Source organism: Lissotriton vulgaris, chromosome 3_2 (genome assembly GCF_964263255.1).
Source record: "Lissotriton vulgaris chromosome 3_2, aLisVul1.2, whole genome shotgun sequence".
Taxonomy (NCBI): domain Eukaryota; kingdom Metazoa; phylum Chordata; class Amphibia; order Caudata; family Salamandridae; genus Lissotriton; species Lissotriton vulgaris.
In genome coordinates, this window is record NC_141690.1 from 279732207 (window position 1) to 279752672 (window position 20466).

At 53.9% G+C, this 20466-nt stretch overlaps 1 protein-coding gene across 1 annotated transcript in view; it reads right to left on the reverse strand.

Moving 5' to 3' along the window:
• INO80B (INO80 complex subunit B) overlaps positions 1-5606 on the reverse strand; it is a 41721-nt gene extending 36115 nt beyond the window's left edge. Inside the window, exon 1 of the mRNA XM_086964362.1 lies at positions 5303-5606. Within this exon, the coding sequence (XP_086820488.1) occupies positions 5303-5354 (52 nt within the window). The 5' untranslated portion in view covers positions 5355-5606. The remainder of the gene's footprint in view (positions 1-5302) is intronic.
• Between the last annotated feature and the right edge of the window lie 14860 nt (positions 5607-20466).

Genomic DNA, 20466 nt, shown 5'->3' on the forward strand with positions numbered 1-20466 from the left:
GCAGTGGTGTAGAGTGCAGTGCAGCAGAGTAGAGTTGTGCAAAGTTGAGTAGAGTGGCATAAGAGTGCACTACCGTAGAGAGGTGCAGAGTATACTGCCGCAGAGTGCAGTGACATTGAGTGGTGCAGTGTCGGGTAGGTCACTTCCCCGACCACTGCAGCTCCGCCTGCCAGTCATCCTGCCGCCTGCTCCTCCCTCCAGATCGGCGCTCTCCTACCCTGCACGAGCACCACCTGGACTGCCTGCGCCTTGATTGTGTGCCCCGTGTGCTTGCCCGCCCCCTTCTCTTTTTTTCTATACCCCCGAGTGAGTGAGTTCTTCCTGGTTCGTCCGCCGGGCTCCTCAGCCCCGTTTTTCCCACCACTGCCTCCCGTGCGCCCCCCCCCCCACACCCATTGGCTTCTTCGCTCCCGCCTCCCAGCTGACCCCTCCTTCCCTCTTAAGGAGTCTGCTGCGCGGCGGAGACAGTGACCCTTGACCCTCGGGTAGGTCACTTCCCCACCGCTGCAACTCAGCCTGCCAGTCATCCTACCGCCTGCTCCTCCCTCCAGATCGGCGCTCTCCTACCCTGCACGAGCGCCGCCTGGACTGCCTGCGCCTTGATTGTGTGCCCCGTGTGCCTGCCCGCCCCCTTCTCTTTTTTTTCTGTACCCCGAGTGAGTGAGTGAGTTCTTCCTGGTTCGTCCGCCGGGCTCCTCAGTCCCGTTTTTCCTGCCGCTGCCTCCCGTGCGGCCCGCCCCCCCAAACCCATTGGCTTCTTCCCTCCTGCCTCCCAGCTGACCCCTCCTCCCCTCCTTCCCTCTTATGATGCCCCCAGAGCGACCGCGCACAGCGGGTGCACAGAAGGCGCGCCAAAGGCAAGTCCGTCTGCACCCGTCCCCGCCTGGACCCCGTTGACGCCAGACCACACGACGGACCTACCACGCCGTCACCCTCAACGCCGGCCGAACCCCCGCCTGCTACCAAGCCAGCCCTAAACGCACCCATCTCCTGCCAAGCCTGCAAATTCACCTGCCTCCGGACCTGCACCGCACCCGCCAAGCCGAGCACCAGCAGCAACCACCTAAAGTGCATCCTGCTCAACACCCGCTCCGCCCACAGACACGCCATCGAACTCTGGAACCTGCTCGACACAACATCACCAGACGTCGCCTTCCTCACGGAAACCTGGATGAAAGCCTTCTCAGCGCCCGCCATCGCCATCCCGGATGGATACAAGATCACAGGGACCGCGTCAACCAGACTGGAGGAGGCATCGCCATCGTACACAAGAACACCACCCGCATCACGACCAGCTCCGACGACACCTTCACCGCCGCCGAACACCTCCACTTCCAGATACACACCGACCCCAAGACCACACTCAGAGGCACCCTCATCTACAGACCCCCGGGACCACGCACACAATTCAGCGAAGACATCACAGACTTCATCAGCCTGCACGCCCTCCCCTCCGCTGACTACATCCCCCTAGGGGACCTTAACTTCCACCTGGAGAACAACAAGGACAGCAACACCACCACCCTGCTGGACAACCTCGCCAACCTCTGACTCAAGCAACTGGTGAACACCCCCACCCACTACGCCGGCCACATGCTTGACCCAGTCTTCTACACCAGCAAGTACATCTCCTTCAGCCACTCCACCGGACTACATTGGACTGACCACAGCTGCGTCCACTTCAGCTTCAGAAGAACCACGACCCACCACCACCCGCAACAGGTTCCTCTCAGAAGCTGGAACAAGATCACCTCCGACCAGCTCACCACCTCCCTCAGCCAGAACCCTCCCGCCAGCACAACGGACCCAAACAAAGCAGCCAGCAACCTCACACAGTGGGATCACCAACTGCGCAGACTACCTCGCACCACTGAAGACCCCTCCCAGCAGACACGGCAGCAAGAAAGCCTCTTGGTTCACCGACGACCTTAAGAACTCCAATAAGAACTGCCGCACACTCGAGAAAGCCTGGCGCAACGACCAGACCACAGACAACATGACTGCCCTCAAGCACGCCACCCGCAAACACCACCAGCTGATCCACACCACCAAGAAGACAGCATTTAAAGAACGACTGACCAACAACGCCCACAACAGCAAGGAACTCTTCAGCATCGTCAAAGAGCTCTCCAACCCCAGCGCCGGAAACAACAACATCACTCCCTCGCAAGACCTCTGCGACTCACTCGTCTCATTCTTCCACAGCAAGATCGCCGAAATACACAACAGCTTCGGCGCACCAACCACGCACCCAACCACCGAACCAACGCCCCCCACTACCACCCTCTGCGCCTGGTCCCCGGTCAGCACCGAGGACACCACCCGCACGATGAACACCATCCACTCCGGATCCCCAACCGATCCCTGCCCCCACCACGTCTTCAACAAGGCTGACTCCATCATCGCACCCCAACTCCGGGACATCATCAACGCTTCCTTCAACACTGCCACCTTCCCGGAGAGCTGGAAGCACGCCGAGCTCAGCGCCCTCCTGAAGAAACCAACAGCGGACCCCACCGACCTCAAGAACTTCCGCCCCATCTCGCTCCTCCCTTTTCCTGCCAAAGTCATCGAGAAGACCGTCAACAGACAGCTTACCGCCTTCCTCGAGACGAACGGATCCCTCGACCACTCGCAGTCCGGTTTCCGAGCCAACCACAGCACCGAGACCGCCCTCATCGCATCCACTGACGACATCAGATCGCTGCTCGACAACGGGGAGACAGTGGCCCTCATCCTCCTGGACCTCTCCGCAGCGTTCCACACTGTCTGCCACCGCACCCTAGTGCGGGGCCTCAGCAACATCGGAATCCAAGAGAAGGCACTGGAGTGGGTCATCTCGTTCCTCGCCGCTAGAACCCAGAGAGTCCGCCTCCCCCCGTTCAGATCCAAGGCCAACGAAGTCATCTGCGGCGTACCACAAGGATCATCGCTCAGCCCCACCCTCTTCAACGTCTACATGAGCCCCCTCGCAGCCATCGCACACCAACACAACCTCAACATCATCTCCTACGCCGACGACACCCAGCTGATCCTCTCCCTCACCAACAACCCCACCGCCGCCAGAACAAGCCGAAGGGATGAAAGACGTCGCCGAGTGGATGAAGAACAGCCGCCTGAAACTGAACTCAGACAAGACGGAAGTCCTCATCCTGGGTTCATCGCCCTCCGCCTGGGACGACTCCTGGTGGCCCCCTGCCCTGGGCACCACTCCCAATCCAACGGACCACGCACCTAACCTGGGCTTCATCCTGGACTCCTCCCTCTCGATGACCAGACAAGTCAACGCCGTCTCATCATCGTGCTTCAACACCCTGCGCATGCTCCGAAAGATCTTCCGATGGATCCCCACCGAAACCAGGAAGACGGTCACCCAAGCACTCATCACCAGCCGACTGGACTACGGAAACACCCTCTACGCCGGAACCACAGCCAAACTTCAGAAAAGACTCCAACGCATCCAGAACGCCTCCGCACGACTCGTCCTGGACATCCCCCGACACAGCCACATCTCCGGCCACCTGAGAGACCTGCACTGGCTCCCCGTCAGCAAGAGGATCACGTTCAGACTCCTCACCCACGCACACAAGGCCCTCCACGACCTGGGCCCCAAGTACCTCAACAACCGCCTGACCTTCTACACGCCCACCTGCCAGCTACGATCGACCAGCCTCGCCCTGGCCACCTTTCTACGCATCCGCAGAGCCACCGCTGGAGGAAGATCCTTCTCCTACCTGGCAGCCAAGACATGGAACTCCCTCCCCATCCACCTTCGACTAACCCAGGACCATCTGTCCTTCAGGAAGCAACTCAAGACCTGGCTTTTCGAGCAGTAACGGACCCCTCTCCCCCAGCGCCATGAGACCCTTCCGGGTGAGTAGAGCGCTATATAAATGTCATGATTGATTGATTGATTGAGTGTTGCAGAGTGCAGTGTAGAGTTTCGTAGAGTGCATTGGCATAGAGTGCTGTAGAGTAGAGTGGCATAGAAGGCACTGGCCTTGCGTACAGTGGTGCAGAGCAGAGTGCGGTGGCGTAAAGTAGAGTGTAGTGGGGTGAGTGGACTGGCGTAGAGTGCTGCAGAGTATAGTGGCATATAATTAAGAGGCAGTGGCGTAGAAAACAGTGGTGTAGAGTGCAATGGTGCGGAGAAGAGGGTCTTGGAGTGCAGTGGAATAGAGTGGTGTGGTGTAGAGTATAGGCGCGTAGAGTGGAAAAGGCGTAGAGTGGAGTGCTTCCAATTGAAGTGCTGTAGTAGTGCAGAGTAGAGTTCAGCAGTGGGGTGTGCAGTGTTGCAGACTAGAGTGTTGTTCAGTTCAGTGGTGTAAAGTGGCATAGGGCGGAGTGGTACAGAGTGAGCCCATTGGCATAGCGCACAGTGGCGTAGAGTGGAGTTTGGAAGAGTGCATAGAGATGAGTTGACCAGAGTGGTGTAGAGTGCACTAGCAAAGAGTGGTGTAGATTAGAGAGGTGTAGAGTGGCATAGAGTGAAATTGTGCAGAGACGTGGAGCAGAGTAGAGGGTAGGGTCATAGAATTAATCGATGCCGAACGTAGTGGCGTAGATTAATGTGTTGAATAATAGAGTGCAGTGGCATAAAGTGCATTGGTGCAGAGTACAGCGGCATAGAGCATAGTGGTGCTTAGTTGAGTAGAGTTGCATAAGAGTGCAGTAGCGCAGAGAGGTGCAAAGTAGAGTTGTGCAGAATATACTGCCGTAGGGTGCCGGACATGGAGTGGTGCATAGTATAGTGATGCAGAGTAGAGTGTCGTAGAGTGCAGTGTGGCGTAGAGTGCATTGACATAGAGTCATGTGTAGTGGCGTAGATTACAGCGGTGTAGAGTACAGTGGTGTAGAGTACAGTGGTGCAGAGTAGAGTGATGCAGAGTAGAGTGCAGAGCAGTGGAGTAGAGTGGACTGGTGCAGAGTATAGCTGCTTAGAGTGCAGCGGCACACAATTTACAGGTGTACAATGCAGCACTAGGATGTGATAGGGGCTCATGCACAGCCCCCCTCGTAACCCCAGGCTCTCACCCGCCTCCCTGCCCCAGCTCTGCTCTGGATGGTGCACATGAAGAGAGGTTTATCTGGCGTGCCAGGGGCTGTGTAAGGGGATAAGGGGGGGGGGGCTCCTGCACAGGCCCCTCCCCGGTAATCCCAGGTCCTCACCCGCCTCCCTGGCCCCAGCTCTGCTCTGGAGGTCGCATAGGAAGAGGGGTTTATCTGGGGTGCCAGGGGGTTGTGTACAGGGGGCAGGAGCTGCTCCAGAGGGACGACCCCCCCCGACCGCTGCGGTTCTCACCCGAGGCCCGCTCCGCGCTCCCGGTTCTGCGACTCCAGCCCTTGCTCATCATGGTCTGTCCCGGCCTCGGTCAATGTGCAGCATCAAGACGAACAACCGGAAGTGAAGCCTGGGGGACAGACTTCTCCGCTGTACACTTCCGCCTGGTGCGTCGCGTGAGGCTGTCCCCTCTGGAGTGACGCTGTCCTGGGCAGACGTAAGACCGGAAGTGAGACCCGGGGGACAGGCTTCTACGTACGACCGGATTGAGACCCGGGGGACAGACTTCCACATACAACCGGAAGTGAAGTTCCCGCGCACACCCGCCTGGTGCCCCGCGCGTGGCTCTAATAACGCTATAGGGCAGGCGGCGCTCGTCCGAGACCAGGACCGGAAGAGAGGAGGGTCATCGACACAGACGTAGGACCACGGCGTGGCCGTTACCACGGTGACCGGACCCCGCCGCCAACATAGAAGAGGGACTGCGCGGCTCCAGGGAGACCGAGGCTCCGGAAGAGGATATGACGCTCTTTTGGGGGCTGTTATTTATTTATTTTTATTTATGCGTTTTTATAGCGCACACTTTACCCGAAGGTGTCAGAGCGCTTCACAATAGGCACTGAACTGATACATGAGGAGAACATGACAAGTGAATAAATTACAAAAGCCAATGTTACACGAGGCAAAAATGACAATTGTGAGCAAACAAAATACAAGAGGAGCAAACGGTGCATTACAGGAGGAAAAAGTGACGCGTGCAGGTTACAAAAGAGTACAAAGTACAAGTAGAGGTAAAATACTGCAGTCAATGGAGGACACTCAAACACAAGAACAAACCTTACATGGCGCAATGGTGGCACTTGTGCAAGTATCGAAAGCAAAGAAAATGTAAGAGGTAGCAAACAGTGTGTTAGAAGAGAAAGGCATGTTACAAAAGAGAACCAAACGCAGGTAAAAGGGTAATACTGCAATAAATGGCAGACACTCAAACCACACGAACACACTGGGAAGGCACTTCCATGGTCATCGAGAATAGAAATTTTCCATAATAAAAGGTCTTCCATCAGATAATAGAGAGGGCATGAATTTTAATTTTGGAAATGTCTTTGAAGGAGGAGAACTTTGAGGTCAGTTTTGAAGGCCTTGGAAGAGGTCATGGTCCGGAGCTGCGGCGGAAGGGAGTTCCAGATTCTCACTGCGTTGCCTGAAAAGGATTGGGCCATCGACCTTTCCTTCTTGAAAGTGGGCGGTTCAAAGCAGGAAATTTTCCGCATTTCGTGATGGTCTAGAGCCTCCAGAGAGTTTCAGTTTATTCGCCAGGTAGCGTGGAGAGGAGGAGTGCAAGGTTTTGTGGGCGATACAGGCAGTCTTGTAGATAGATCTTGGCTCGATGGGAAGCCAGCGGAGGGTGGATAACATGGGTGTGATGTGGTCGCTTCTTTTGGCCCCATAAATGAAACGAGCTGCTGAATGGAGAACAGACTTAAGGGGGGACTGGTGGGATTTGGGGAGGCCAGTAAGAAGAGAATTGCAGGAGTCCAGTCTGGAGAGGACCATCGATTGGACCAGGGTTTTAAGGTCATGCTCCGGGAAGAAGCGACAAACCCCCCAAAGAAGGCGCAGTTGGTATCAAGCAGACTTTGCAGTTGAATTAATGTGGGAGAGTAGATTGAGTTTTGTGTTGAGTATGACACCAAGGGATTTTGCGCTGTCGACAATAATGGGTTTATTGTTCAGTAGATTCATCTGGTCCATCCATGATTGAACCGGTTTAGGAGAAAGTGAGGAGGAGAGGAGGAGGAATTCAGTTTTGGAGGGATTCAGAATCAGTTGATGTGTTGACATCCAGTTTTGAATGGAGTCCAGAGTAGAGCTTAGGACAGAGAGATCACAAGTGGAGGCAACCTTGAGGTAGATTTGAGTGTCGTCTGCGTAGAGATGATAGAGGACCCCGGATTTACTTAGGAGATTTCCCAGTGGTTCCAAATAGAGATTGAACAATGTAGGTGCAAGTATAGAGCCTTGAGGAACACCTTGACCCACCGCCAAAGGAGAGGAAAGACTGTCCGCTATTTTGATCATTCGGGATCTATCAGAGAGGAAGGAAGCAAACCATCTAAGCACAGTGCCCTACAAGCCCATTCTCTGTTGAAGAGTGTTGAGGAGGGTGTTGTGGTTGACAGTGTCAAAGGCTGCAGAAAGGTCAAAGAGAATTAGAAGACAAGACCCCCCCGAATCGAGTATCCGCAGCGCGTCATCAATCACTTGCAGCAGGGCTGTTTCAGTGCTGCAGTCTTGGATGAAGCCGGACTGAAAATTGTCAAGAAGATCATTGTCCTTGTGTAAAATGCGGGGTAGGAAGGGGCAGGAGACGTGTCTTAGTTTTGCAGGGGTTTATTTGTTGTAACAAAAAGTCAATACAGGTCTTCCTAGGTACACCTCTTCTCGGAGATCGACTTCTCTCCAGTCGGGTCTTTCGGAGTACTCCCTCCTCCCTTCATCGGATAGGGCTCCTCCTTCTGCTATTCTCTTTCGGCTCCGTAATGGCCCAGGCTCCACCGGTAAAGGGGGAAACACTAAAGAGGCAAGTGTCAGTTCACACTACTTTCGTTATGCCAGTAGCAAGGGGTGGGGAGTGAGGAAAACCGTACGTGCAGGTCATTCACGGGACGTGAAGGGGTGTAAGGGGTGGACTCCCAGAGGATAGAACGGGACAGTTACGTTAGGCTTTTGCCCTTCTTTTTCACCCAGCCCACGATACGTGTATGCACCTCGGATAGCCGCACCCCTCCTGGTGTGCGGCTGGGCGACGAGTAGGGTTGGCCTCCTGGCTTTCTCCTTTCCTCGGTGTTCCTCCTGTCCGCCTCTCCACCTCGTCCAGGCGGCTCCTCCGTCTCAGATGGTTCTTGAGGTCTGCCCGCTTCGGTCTCTTCCCGCGTCTCCGACTTCTCCTTCGCTGTTCCGATCTCTGCACTGCTCCACGCCACTCCGCTCTGCCACTCACTGTCTGCTCCTACGGTGTAATAACACACCTGTGGATTCTCCCTGCTGACACTTATCGGAGAACGCGACTCCTGCTCCTCTATCCAGCCTCCCATCCAGTTAAAGGGCCCGATCTCGTCCTCCTCGTCGCAGCTGTAATCCTCCTCTCCGGTCCACTCCGGGAGTTGCGGTGGCTGTGGAAATAAGAGGGGGGGGGGTCCCAGGTTACAGGTTCACGCCAGGTATCGGGTTTAGGCATTGTTGGAAGGCGGTGACCCCAGGGGTCAAGAGGACTCTCCTAACCGCCTGGAACCTCCTCTCCCACAATTACTGCCGAGTCTTATCGAGGGGGAGTCCCCGCCGGGGAGGACTGATCGTACACACTGTCGACACACTACACTTATGAACGGACACCACACCGTGATTCTTTATCAAGAAAGACTTTATCAAGATTAAAAGTAGGGAGCAATATACAGCGATCGTGGGATCGCAAAGGTCTCGTAACGAGGGATCGGGGAACCGGGACAGTCTCAGGAGGCTAGCGGGCACGCCACGCACCCTGCGCACAGTTCTCAATCCTTGAACTGGGGGGTACGGGGGCTGGCGGTGTGGCTTGCTGTCCTACTCACTTCGGTTACAAGTCGATCGTGAGGGTAGCGTCGATGGTCCAGCCGGACCAGAGAGTTCGTCAAGCCGCGACGAGGTCAGCAGGGCTTGGTCGGGAGTACTCCGTCGTACTCGTAAGCAGGTGGAGCCGCGACAGCGTCAGCAGGGCTCCGATGGTCAGGTCTCGTGCTTTGAGAGGGAGCCGCAACAGCGTCAGCAGGGCTTCCGATGGTTCCGTTCCTTAGGTTCTAGGATGAGCCGTGATGACGTCAGCAGGGCTCGGTGGGTCAGAGTCTGTTCTTCTCAAAGTTAGCCGCGATCAGATCAGCAGGGCTTTCTTGTCCAAGATACAACTGCCGCTTAGATGGAAGGCAGGCTGTCTTATAGTCATCGCGCTCTTTGATGTCCGGACCCTCAGAGGCAGGAGGTCCGAGGGCCAGGCGCCTGATCGTCTGGGCGGGTGGTTCTTTGATGCTTTGGACCATGCGACCAGGGAATCCCAGACGCCCATCAGGGCCTGGAGCCAGCTCACTAGGAGGCCCAAGGTGCGATCGAAACCAGCCCCCAGGGATAGTTCAGAGGTGTGATGGAAACCAGTTCCTCGGAAGGGGGCCGGAGGTGTGAGGGAAGTCTTTGTTTCGGTTACTTGAGGAGTCGTTCACCCCCCGGGTAGATCTGGGCGCATCGGACGCGCAGGCTCTGCTGCAGCCAGGAGAGGCCAGGGGCTGCCGAAAGGGAAGAAGGCGGCCGGCCGGCCGGGGTAGCCAAACATGGAGTCTGATGGTCACGTGCACGGGTGCAGGCACGCGGTCTGGGGATCGTCTCAGGTCCGGGGTAGTAGCGTCATGTACAGTTCTGGGTGGACGAGAATCAGCTCCACCCGTAGATCTGGGGCTGCGGAGGTCAGCGAGGACCACGCCACGAGGCCGGGTCCAACAGGCATCTTGTGCCGGTCCACCCGGTTACACCTTGATATGACGAGTGAGTTGTTTTGCAACACATCTTTCTGTGATCTGCGCAAGAAAGGGTAGGTTAGTGATGGGGCGGAAGTTGTTGAGGTCATTCGCATCAGCGGTGGGTTTTTTAAGCAGAGGGGTGACCTGCCCAGTTTTGAAGGGAATAGGAAGGGAGCCTTGACAGAGGGAGAGGTTGACCAGAGTGGTCCAATAGGGAAGAGAATGGGTATAGAAGTCAATGGCAATGGCACTAGGGCTGGGGTCTAGCGAATGGTTGGAGGGCTTTGTTTCGAGGATGCACTTGAGGAGGACATCTTCAGAGATAGGGTCGAAGTTCTGCCAAATGGCTAGTGATTTGCGTTCCTCTGGAGGGGTAGGCTGAGCGACCTGATCCACCAGTGATTTCACTTTTTCATCAAAGAATACAGCGAAATCTGCAGCTTTCTTTGTAGAATCCTCCAACTTGAGGTAGGGGGAGAGCAGTTAGTATTCTTGATGAGATCAAATAGTTTTTTGGGTCTATTTTTGGCTGAGTCAAGGAGGGTTCTGAAGTGTGATGCTTTCCCAAGGAAGATGTGTTTGTGGTACTTGGATCTTGCTGAATGAAGCGTGGCCAAATTATCGGTGGAGGGTACTTGCCTCCATTGTTTCTCCAGGCGTCTTAGGTGTTTCCTTTCTTCATAGAGGGATTTGTTGAACCAAGGTGCTGAGGGAATGGGCCTTTTCTTTTTGCTTTGGAGAGGAACGACGTTATTGATTTCGGCTGCAAGGACTGAGAGGCATTGGGAGGTAAGATCGTCAACATCTAGGTTCGGGTCTAGCCTTGGAAGTGACAGCAAAGCTGATTCTCAGAGGGAAATGGTGTGAATATTTTTAGAGTCACCGAACCAGGAGGTAGCCCTCTTAGGTTGGCCAAGAGTTATAGAGTGTGCTAGGTGAAGGGAGAATGGGATGAGGAGGTGGTCAGACCAGTCTACGTGAATAGGGGTAGCGATAGAAAGCATGCCTGCTTTAGAAATAACAAGGTCCAGGATTGAGCCCTTCGAGTGTGTTGATTCTTTGCAGTGTTGGATAAGATAGTTTGTAGAGAGAAAGGTGGCCACCAAGTTCACAGAAGAGTCTTGCAGAGAGCCTGTTGGACTGGCCTCGTGGAAGGCCCGCTCCCTCCCCGCATGATAGGGCCCGGACACCGGCTCTCCCTGTATCCCCAGAAAGAACCATCCCGGCAACCCACCGAGGCAACCCGCAACCCGTCCCCGACGGGACGCCTGCTCCCGAACACCCCAGTATCGGCTGGCCCGGGCCTCCGTCAGCACCATTGCCCCGGCCCAGCCGCCATCTTTGGACACTGCGTCACGAGGCCGCGTGGCCTCGGCTCGACCCCAACCCTGGGCCTGGCCAGGCCCCGACATCGAGGCACCACCATCCACCCAGGAGGTGAAGAGACCACTTGGCAGGTCAATGGGAGAAAGGAGTGTCGATGGCTCTCCCCCGCCAGGTGTCGATCGCCCCCGGCCTCCCCGGGCGCTGGCTCCACCCCCCTGCTGGGTGTCTGGTCTCCCTCATCCCGGACCTCCCGACCTCCAAGCGCGAGGGTCCGGACATCAAAGGAGACCAGACCTATAACTGGGGCAGCTCCAGAGCAGGAAGGCAGTTGTATCCTGGAGTCGAGAGACACCTAGAAGAACTCATCCTTGACGGACTGCTGGCGCTGCCACAGCCCTGCCTTGTGAACCCATCTCTGAAGCCTGCTGGCCCTCTGCAACGTGCACCTTCGTCTTGGCCTGCTGGCGCTGCCGCGGCCCATCCTTGTGAACCATCACCTCGGCCTGCTGGCACTGCCGCGGCCCCTCTGCAACGTGAACTATCATCCTAGCCTGCTGGCGCTGCCGCGGCCCTCCTTGCCGAGAACTATCATCCTAGCCTGCTGGCGCTGCCGCGGCCCTCCTTGCCGAGAACTATCATCCTAGCCTGCTGGCGCTGCCGCGACCCTCCTTGCCGAGAACTATCATCCTAGCCTGCTGGCGCTGCCGCGGCCCTCCTTACCGAGAACTATCATCCTAGCCTGCTGGCGCTGCCGCGGCCCGACCTTGCAGACCCCTAAGCTCGAGGATTGTGAGCTCCTTCTTGCCGCCCCTGTACCAGACCGGTACCAAGACTGTCCTGCTACCCGTTTCCCTACAAAGACTAGAATTGGGGGGGATCCTCGTATCCTGACCCTACTGTATCGTTGATAACTTGTCTCAAGAACCCTATATAAAGTGTGTAGATCTCATCCTTGTGTGGTGTCCATTTGTGGGGGGGGAAGTTGCTTGTCTGTACGATCGCCGGAGACGGCCCTCACCGGAGGCCTCTCCCCCTGTACTCGGCCGACCCTCCGGGTCCCCGTCTAACATTGGTGGCCAGCGGCGCGATCCGAACCAACGCATAATCGTACAGAGAGTAACTCACCCCACGACACACAACCACCATAACAACAAAAGAGAGCGGAGCAACGGAAAAACTCCAGATGGAAAAACTAGAAGAATACAACCACAGAGAACTAAAACAATTCTGCATAGAACTAGGCATTGCTACCACAGGACTGAGCACGAAAGAGGACTTCAGAAACGCCCTGGAATCTTGGGCGGAGACGGGTACGGCCGTACCCCGAAACCAAAGCCTCGAGGCACCCGAAACAAGCACCCCACCGACGGAAGAAAGAAGATCGGGTCTCTCCCCAGAAGAGGTCCGAGAACGGGAAAAAAGCAGGCTCCATGAATTGGAACTGGCTCGACTTCGTTCAGATGGAGAACTCAAATTGGCGGAACAAAAAATAACGTTGGAACACTTGCGGCTCCGAGAGGAGCGAGAAGAGAAACAAAGACAAAGAGAGTTAGAAGAGAAGAAGCTAGCCTATGAACATGAGCGCAACCTAAAAGAACTAGAGATTCGGAAACAGAACAAAGATCTCGGGATCCCCGAGCGCCCGAACACTTCTGCCACTACAGACCCCAAGGTCCACATCCCCAAGGATGTCGTCAGAGAGTATTACCGGAACGATGATATCCAGCAATGGTTCAAAGCCTACGAGGTAGGCATGACCTCCCACCGGATTCCCCGGAGCAACTGGGGAGCCGGGTTATGGGGGAGGTTTGTCAACGAAGGGCGAGACGCCCTGCTGCAACTCCCGGACCATCAGATGACATCCTACGACCACATGAAAGCCGCCCTCCTCACTCGATACGGACTCACGCCCGAGATGTACCGCCAGCGGTTCCGCGACTGCAAGCGGATCCCGGGTACAACCTGGGTGGAGTACGTGAACTTCTTTAGCCGAGCCTTCGAGGGGTGGATCAAGGGCAGCAAAGTGACAACTTACGAACAACTCTTCGACCTTATTGTGTGGGAGCACCTTTCTAACAACTGCTTCGTCGAGCTCAGGCAGCACCTCCTTGACAGTAAACTGACTGAACCTCGGCAACTCGCCGCCGAAGCTGACCGATGGGAAAGCACCCGAGTTGCCCGAAACGGGCCCAGCGAACAGAACAGAGCCGCCCAAGGACCCCATCGCCCCCGAGGGGGAGGAGGAGGCCAGGGTCGGGGCAGAGACGCCGTCCCGGTGACTCCCGCCAGCAACGCCCCGCCCCCGGCCGGCAGGGGAAACCCCCCGATGCGTCCAGGTTTCCGGGCCAACCTTACTTGCCACCGATGCCAGCGACCCGGCCAGTACGCCAATGATCCCAACTGCCCGAAGAACCAGAACCCTATGCCCCGCCAGGTCGCTGCCGCCGCCCTGGGAGAAGAGCAAACCTCAGAATACCCTGAGGAGTACGAGCCCGACCAGCCCGAGTGGGAACCAGCCGCCATGTCCCTGGTCTGCCTAGGGGAAAGGGACATGATCCCGCGGGCCCCCCTGCCCGCCAACACGCAGAAATACAGCCAGTGGGTCAACATTAATGGGCGCCGGGCTGAAGCCCTCCGCGACACCGGGGCCAGTGTGACCGCAGTCCGCTGTCATCTGGTGACCCCGGACCAGATCTTGCCAAACATCCCTTGCCCCGTACGATCGGCCGACAACTCAGAAAGCCTGTGTCGGATGGCCTGCGTCCCCTTCGAGTGGGGAGGAGTGTCCGGAATGCTGAAAGTAACTGTCCGCGATGATGCACCCGTGGACTGCCTCCTGGGGAACGACCTCGAAAGCTCCCCCTGGGCAGCCGTCGAAAGAAGAGAGCACCTGGGGATGTTGGGCCTCCCTGAATGGGCCTGCGTGACGACCCGGTCCATGGCCGCCCGCGCCATCCCCAGTCCCAAAGAACCCGAATGGCCAGAGCCTCCTCCCCCGATCGTCCCAGAGGGAGCCACCCTAGAAGCCAGTCCTCCAGAACAAAACGAAGAAGGGCTCGATCGGCTCCGGGACCTTCCCGAACTGGCCCAGTGGCGTCAAGAGGGTGGCCCCACCCAGGAACAATTCCGACAAGAGAAGAAGACATGTCCCTCCCTCGAGGGACTCCGGCAGCAAGCCCTCGCCCAGAGCGCAGGAGACACCTCGGGGGCCCACTGGATTTATTGGGACAATGACCTGCTCTACAGTGAGCAAAGGATTGCTGAGCTGGGGGCCAGTCGGGTGCTGGTGGTACCCCTCCGCTTCAGAGACTTCCTTTTGAACTTGGCACACGATGTACCTCTCGCCGGACACCTGGGGCAAGACAAAACGTACAGCCGCCTGGTGACCCACTTCTACTGGCCCAAAATGCGAAACAATGTCTCCAACCACTGCCGAGCCTGCCCCACCTGCCAGGCCAGCGGGAAAAGCGGCCGAAAGACCAAAGCACCCTTGCAACCCTTTCCCGTCGTCACCACCCCGTTCAAACGGGTGGGAATAGACATTGTGGGGCCCCTGGATCCCCGAACGGCACAAGGGCACCGGTTCATCCTGGTCCTGGTGGACCACGCCACCCGCTATCCCGAGGCCATTCCTCTTCGGACCGTGACAGCGCCCGTGGTGGGCCGAGCCCTGATGGGGATCTTCTCTCGGGTGGGCTTCCCCCGGGAAGTCGTCAGCGACAGGGGCACAAACTTTATCTCGAAGTACATGAGGTCTCTCTGGCAACAGTGCGGGGTCACCTACAAATTCACGACCCCCTATCACCCGCAAGGAAATGGACTGGTCGAGCGGTTTAACCGCACTCTCAAGGGAATGATCATGGGCCTAGAAGAACCCCTACGTCCCAATGGGACGTGCTGCTCCCGTGCCCCCTGTTCGCCTATCGAGAAGTCCCCCAGAAATCCCTAGGCTTCAGCCCATTTGAGCTCCTGTACGTACACCCCGTCCGGGGTCCCCTCAGCCTGGTCAAGGAAGGGTGGGAGATGGCCCCCCAAAAGTCTCCTCCAGATATATATAAGTATCTCCTGACCCTTCGCAACCAGACCCGGCGATTCAGGGAGCTCGCCAAAGCCAACCTGGAAGCCAGCCAGGAGGACATGAAGAAATGGTATGATCAGCATGCCTCCTCCATCGAGTTCGAGCCGGGACAACAAGTCTGGGTGATGTCCCCGGTCGAACCCTGTGCCCTACAGGACAAATGGACAGGACCCTTCAAGGTGATAGAGCGCAAGGGTCCCGTCACCTACCTAATCGACATGGAGTCCTCCCGAAACCCCCTACGGGTCCTCCACGCCAACAGACTCAAACCCCACTTCGTACGCTCGGAACTCAGCCTCCTGATGGCTACTGATAGTGGGACTGAAGAAGACTCCGAGCCCCTCCCTGACCTACTGAGGACCCGTGAACAGGATGGCTCAGTGGAAGGGGTCAGACTCTCCGATGCTTTGTCCCCAGAGCAACGCCAAGACTGTCGAGCTCTCCTGCTACAATTTGCAGACCTGTTCTCCCTCACCCCCGGGGTCACCCCCTGGTGCCTTCACGACATGGACACCGGGGATAGTCCACCTATTCGACACAGGGCGTACCGGGTGCCAGATCGGGTGCGCGCCTGCATCCAGAACGAAGTCACCAAAATGCTGGCTCTGGGAGTGATCGAGCCATCTGACAGTCCCTGGGCCAGCCCAGTCGTACTGGTCCCCAAGGCTGCCGCCCCGGGCGTTGCCCCCGAGCTCCGGTTCTGTGTAGACTATCGGGGCCTGAACGCCGTTACCAGAACCAACGCTCACCCTATCCCCCGGGCGGATGAGCTGGTTGACCGCATGGAAGCCGCCCGCTACCTGAGCATCTTCGATCTAACAGCGGGCTACTGGCAAATCGGCCTCACCCCCGGGGCCCAAGAACGATCCGCTTTCTCTACCTCAGATGGCCACTACCACTTCAAGGTGATGCCATTCGGCATGAAAAACGCTCCAGCTACCTTCCAACGGCTCGTGAACAAGGTACTGGCGGGCCTCGAAGAATTCAGCGCCGCCCACCTGGACGATATTGCTGTGTACAGTCACCACTGGACAGACCACCGACCCCTGAAATGGCTGATGCAAATGCGGGGGGAGAACCCAAAACTGTTGCGATGGTCCATCTCCTTGCAGGGGATGGACTTCACTGTGGAGCATCGTCCTGGCCAGGACCACGCCAACGCGGACGGCCTGTCACGCTTTTTCCGCCTCGGCGAGGAGAGTACCCAAGAGGATGGGTGACTCTCCCTGCCTTCAGCTGGGGGGGACGCATGTTGGACAGGCCTCGTGGAAGGCCCGCTCCCTCCCCGCATGATAGGGCCCGGACACCGGCTCTCCCTGTCTCCCCAGAAAGAACCATCCCGGCAACCCACCGAGGCAACCCGCAACCTGTCCACGACGGGACACCTGCTCCCGAACACCCCAGTATCGGCTGGCCCGGGCCTCCGTCAGCAACATTGCCCCGGCCCAGCCGCCATCTTTGGACACTGCATCACGAGGCCGCGTGGCCTCGGCTCGACCCCAACCCTGGGCCTGGCCAGGCCCCGACATCGAGGCACCACCATCCACCCAGGAGGTGAAGAGACCACTTGGCAGGTCAATGGGAGAAAGGAGTGTCGATGGCTCTCCCCCGCCAGGTGTCGATCGCCCCCGGCCTCCCCAGGCGCTGGCTCCACCCCCCTGCTGGGTGTCTGGTCTCCCTCATCCCGGACCTCCCGACCTCCAAGCGCGAGAGTCCGGACATCAAAGGAGACCAGACCTATAACTGGGGCAGCTCCAGAGCAGGAAGGCAGTTGTATCCTGGAGTTGAGAGACACCTAGAAGAACTCATCCTTGACGGACTGCTGGCGCTGCCGCAGCCCTGCCTTGTGAACCCATCTCTGAAGCCTGCTGGCGCTGCCGCGGCCCTCTGCAACGTGCACCTTCGTCTTGGCCTGCTGGCGCTGCCGCAGCCCATCCTTGTGAACCATCGCCTCGGCCTGCTGGCGCTGCCGCGGCCCCTCTGCAACGTGAACTATCATCCTAGCCTGCTGGCGCTGCCGCTGCCCTCCTTGCCGAGAACTATCATCCTAGCCTGCTGGCGCTGCCGCGGCCCTCCTTGCCGAGAACTATCATCCTAGCCTGCTGGCGCTGCCGCGGCCCTCCTTGCCGAGAACGATCATCCTAGCCTGCTGGCGCTGCCGCGGCCCCCCTTACCGAGAACTATCATCCTAGCCTGCTGGCGCTGCCGCGGCCCGACCTTGCAGACCCCTAAGCTCGAGGATTGTGAGCTCCTTCTTGCCGCCCCTGTACCAGACCGGTACCGAGACTGTCCCGCTACCCGTTTCCCTAGAAAGACTAGAATTGGGGGGATCCTCGTATCCTGACCCCACTGTATCGTTGATAACTTGCCTCAAGAACCCTATATAAAGTGTGTAGATCTCATCCTTGTGTGGTGTCCATTTGTGGGGGGGGGAGTTGCTTGTCTGTACGATCGCCGGAGACGGCCCTCACCGGAGGCCTCTCCCCCTGTACTCGGCCGACCCTCTGGGTCCCCGTCTAACAGAGCCCCAGTGGAGATTGAAGTCACCCACGAAGGTCTGATTGTCACTTTGCGAGTATTGGTCGCTGATGAAGTCAGTTCCTGATGGGAGAAGTCTTAAGTTGAAGGGAGTTTCTAAAGATGACTGTAACACCTCCCCCAACTTTGATAGGTCTGTCATTCCTAAAAATAGAATAGCCTGTGGGTAATAGGAGATCATACATAGAGTGAGAGGTATCGTTGAACCAGGTCTCTGTTAGGAAGAACATGTCAGTATTGTGAAGGGTGATGGTATCAGAGATTTTGAGTTTATGTTTTATTGCAGATCTGCAGTTGTGGAGCAGACAGCGCAGCTCTGTCGAGACTGTTTTGGTGACGGGGGCACTTGGGCGATAGGGATATTGTACTTATATAGGGGTGCACGGGAGGGTTTAGGACGATGCTTGGTTCTGACAGAAGAGTTGGTCGGAATAGTGTAGATAGTTGGGTTACTCAGAGATGCAAGTTGAAGAGGTGTGGCATTCAAGTGCTTGTGTGAGTGAACCATGTTTGCAGACGACAGGTTATGCTTGGCTATGGTGGGGGGGCGAGGTGCATTTCGTGGGAAGGTGAGAGTTTTCCAAAGGAGTTGAGGTGAATGAGAAAGTGGAAATCTTGGAGCTTAAAAGTGAAATGGAAGCTACAAGAATCACTGACAGAATTTCGACTACAGAAATATCGACCTACAAGAATATCGAGTCAACAATATCGAGGGCAAAAATATCGACATCCTATCTACAACATGGTAAGTACAAAAATATCGAAAATAAAATATCGATGTGAAAAATATAGATGTTAAAAATATTGTTTTTTTTTTAAATATATAAAAGTAAAATTAAGTCTATAAGACTAATAAATAAAATAAACATATTTAAAAGTATCTAATAATGTTTAAAAGTAATAAATAATACATATATATTAAGAATACATTAATTAAATATATACTGTAAATATGTAATATATATGCACTGAACGATAAGTATTAATAATTATTTTACTAATTTATAAATTAAAGAAATATATTCTAATTTACTAATACATTTACAAACATAAAACAATAACATAAAAAAAATGTAAGTAATATAAAAAATAAAATAAACATTTGATATTTTAACAATTAATTATATAAAACGTTGGATAGCGTAAGGGTAAAAATTACTATTCCTACTCCAGAGAGTGGAACAGTAGGGAAAACTGACCCTGAACCCAAAAAATACCCCTTTACCCAAAAACTGAAAACTGACCCTGAACCCTAAAAAAAACCCTTTACCCAAAAACTGAAAACTGACCCTGAACCCTAAAAATACCCCTTTACCCAAAAACTGAAAACTGACCCTGAACCCTAAAAAAAACCCTTTACCCAAAAACTGAAAACTGACCCTGAACCCTAAAAAAACCATTTACCCATGAACTGAAAACTGACCCTGAACCCTAAAAATACCCCTTTACCCAAAAACTGAAAACTGACCCTGAACCCTAAAAAAACCCTTTACCCATGAACTGAAAACTGACCCTGAACCCTAAAAATACCCCTTTACCCAAAAACTGAAAACTGACCCTGAACCCTAAAAAAAACCCTTTACCCATGAACTGAAAACTGACCCTGAACACTAAAAATTCCCCTTTACCCAAAAACTGAAAACTGACCCTGAACTCTAAAAATACCCCTTTACCCAAAAACTGAAAACTGACCCTGAACACTAAAAAAAACCCTTTACCCAAAAACCCAAAACTGACCCTGAACACTAAACATACCACTTTACCCAAAAACCCCAAACTGACCCTGAACACTTAAAATACCACTTTACCCAAAAAACCAAAACTGACCCTGAACCCTAAAAATACTCCTTTACCCAAACTTAATTAATATTATTTAATTAGCAATTAATTATTAATTAACAATAACAATAAAGTAAATATATTAGCACATTAGCTGTAATTAATATAATGTAATAATTAATATCATTTTTCCCCAATTAATTAATTAACAGTAACTAAAAAGTATATATATAAATAAATTACTCTAATTAATGTAATTAAATAATTAATATTATTTAATTACCAATTAATTACTAATTCAAAATATGTACAAATTTATATTAATTAATTAACGAATTAATATTAATTATTTGCCAATTAATTAATTATAAATATTTAAAAACATATATTAATTAATTAATTATTATTAAATTACTCCCCACCCTTTTCCCTATAAACCCACATCCCGCTACAGAAAATATATATCAATTAATCAATTAAATTTTTCCCAATTAATGATTATTAATTAGCAAATAATTATAATTAATTAATTAATCCTACTGATTATTAATAAACTTACCATAATTAAATTACTTCCCACCCTATTCCCCTATAAACCCACAACCCGCTACAGAACATATATATCAATTAATAAATTAATTAAAATTATTTTCCTATCATTTTCACATAATTACCAATTAATTATAATTTATTAATAAATCCTACTAATTACTAATCAATTTAGCATAATAAAATTACTTCCCACCCTATTCCCCTATAAACCCACAACCCGCTCCGGTACAAAAACATAAAATTTACTTTTAAATTTATTTATTATTATATAAAATTTATACACATACAATAGTAATTATTTTAAATACTTAAATTAAACATATAACACATACATCATAAAAAACTATACACTAATACAAATATCGATA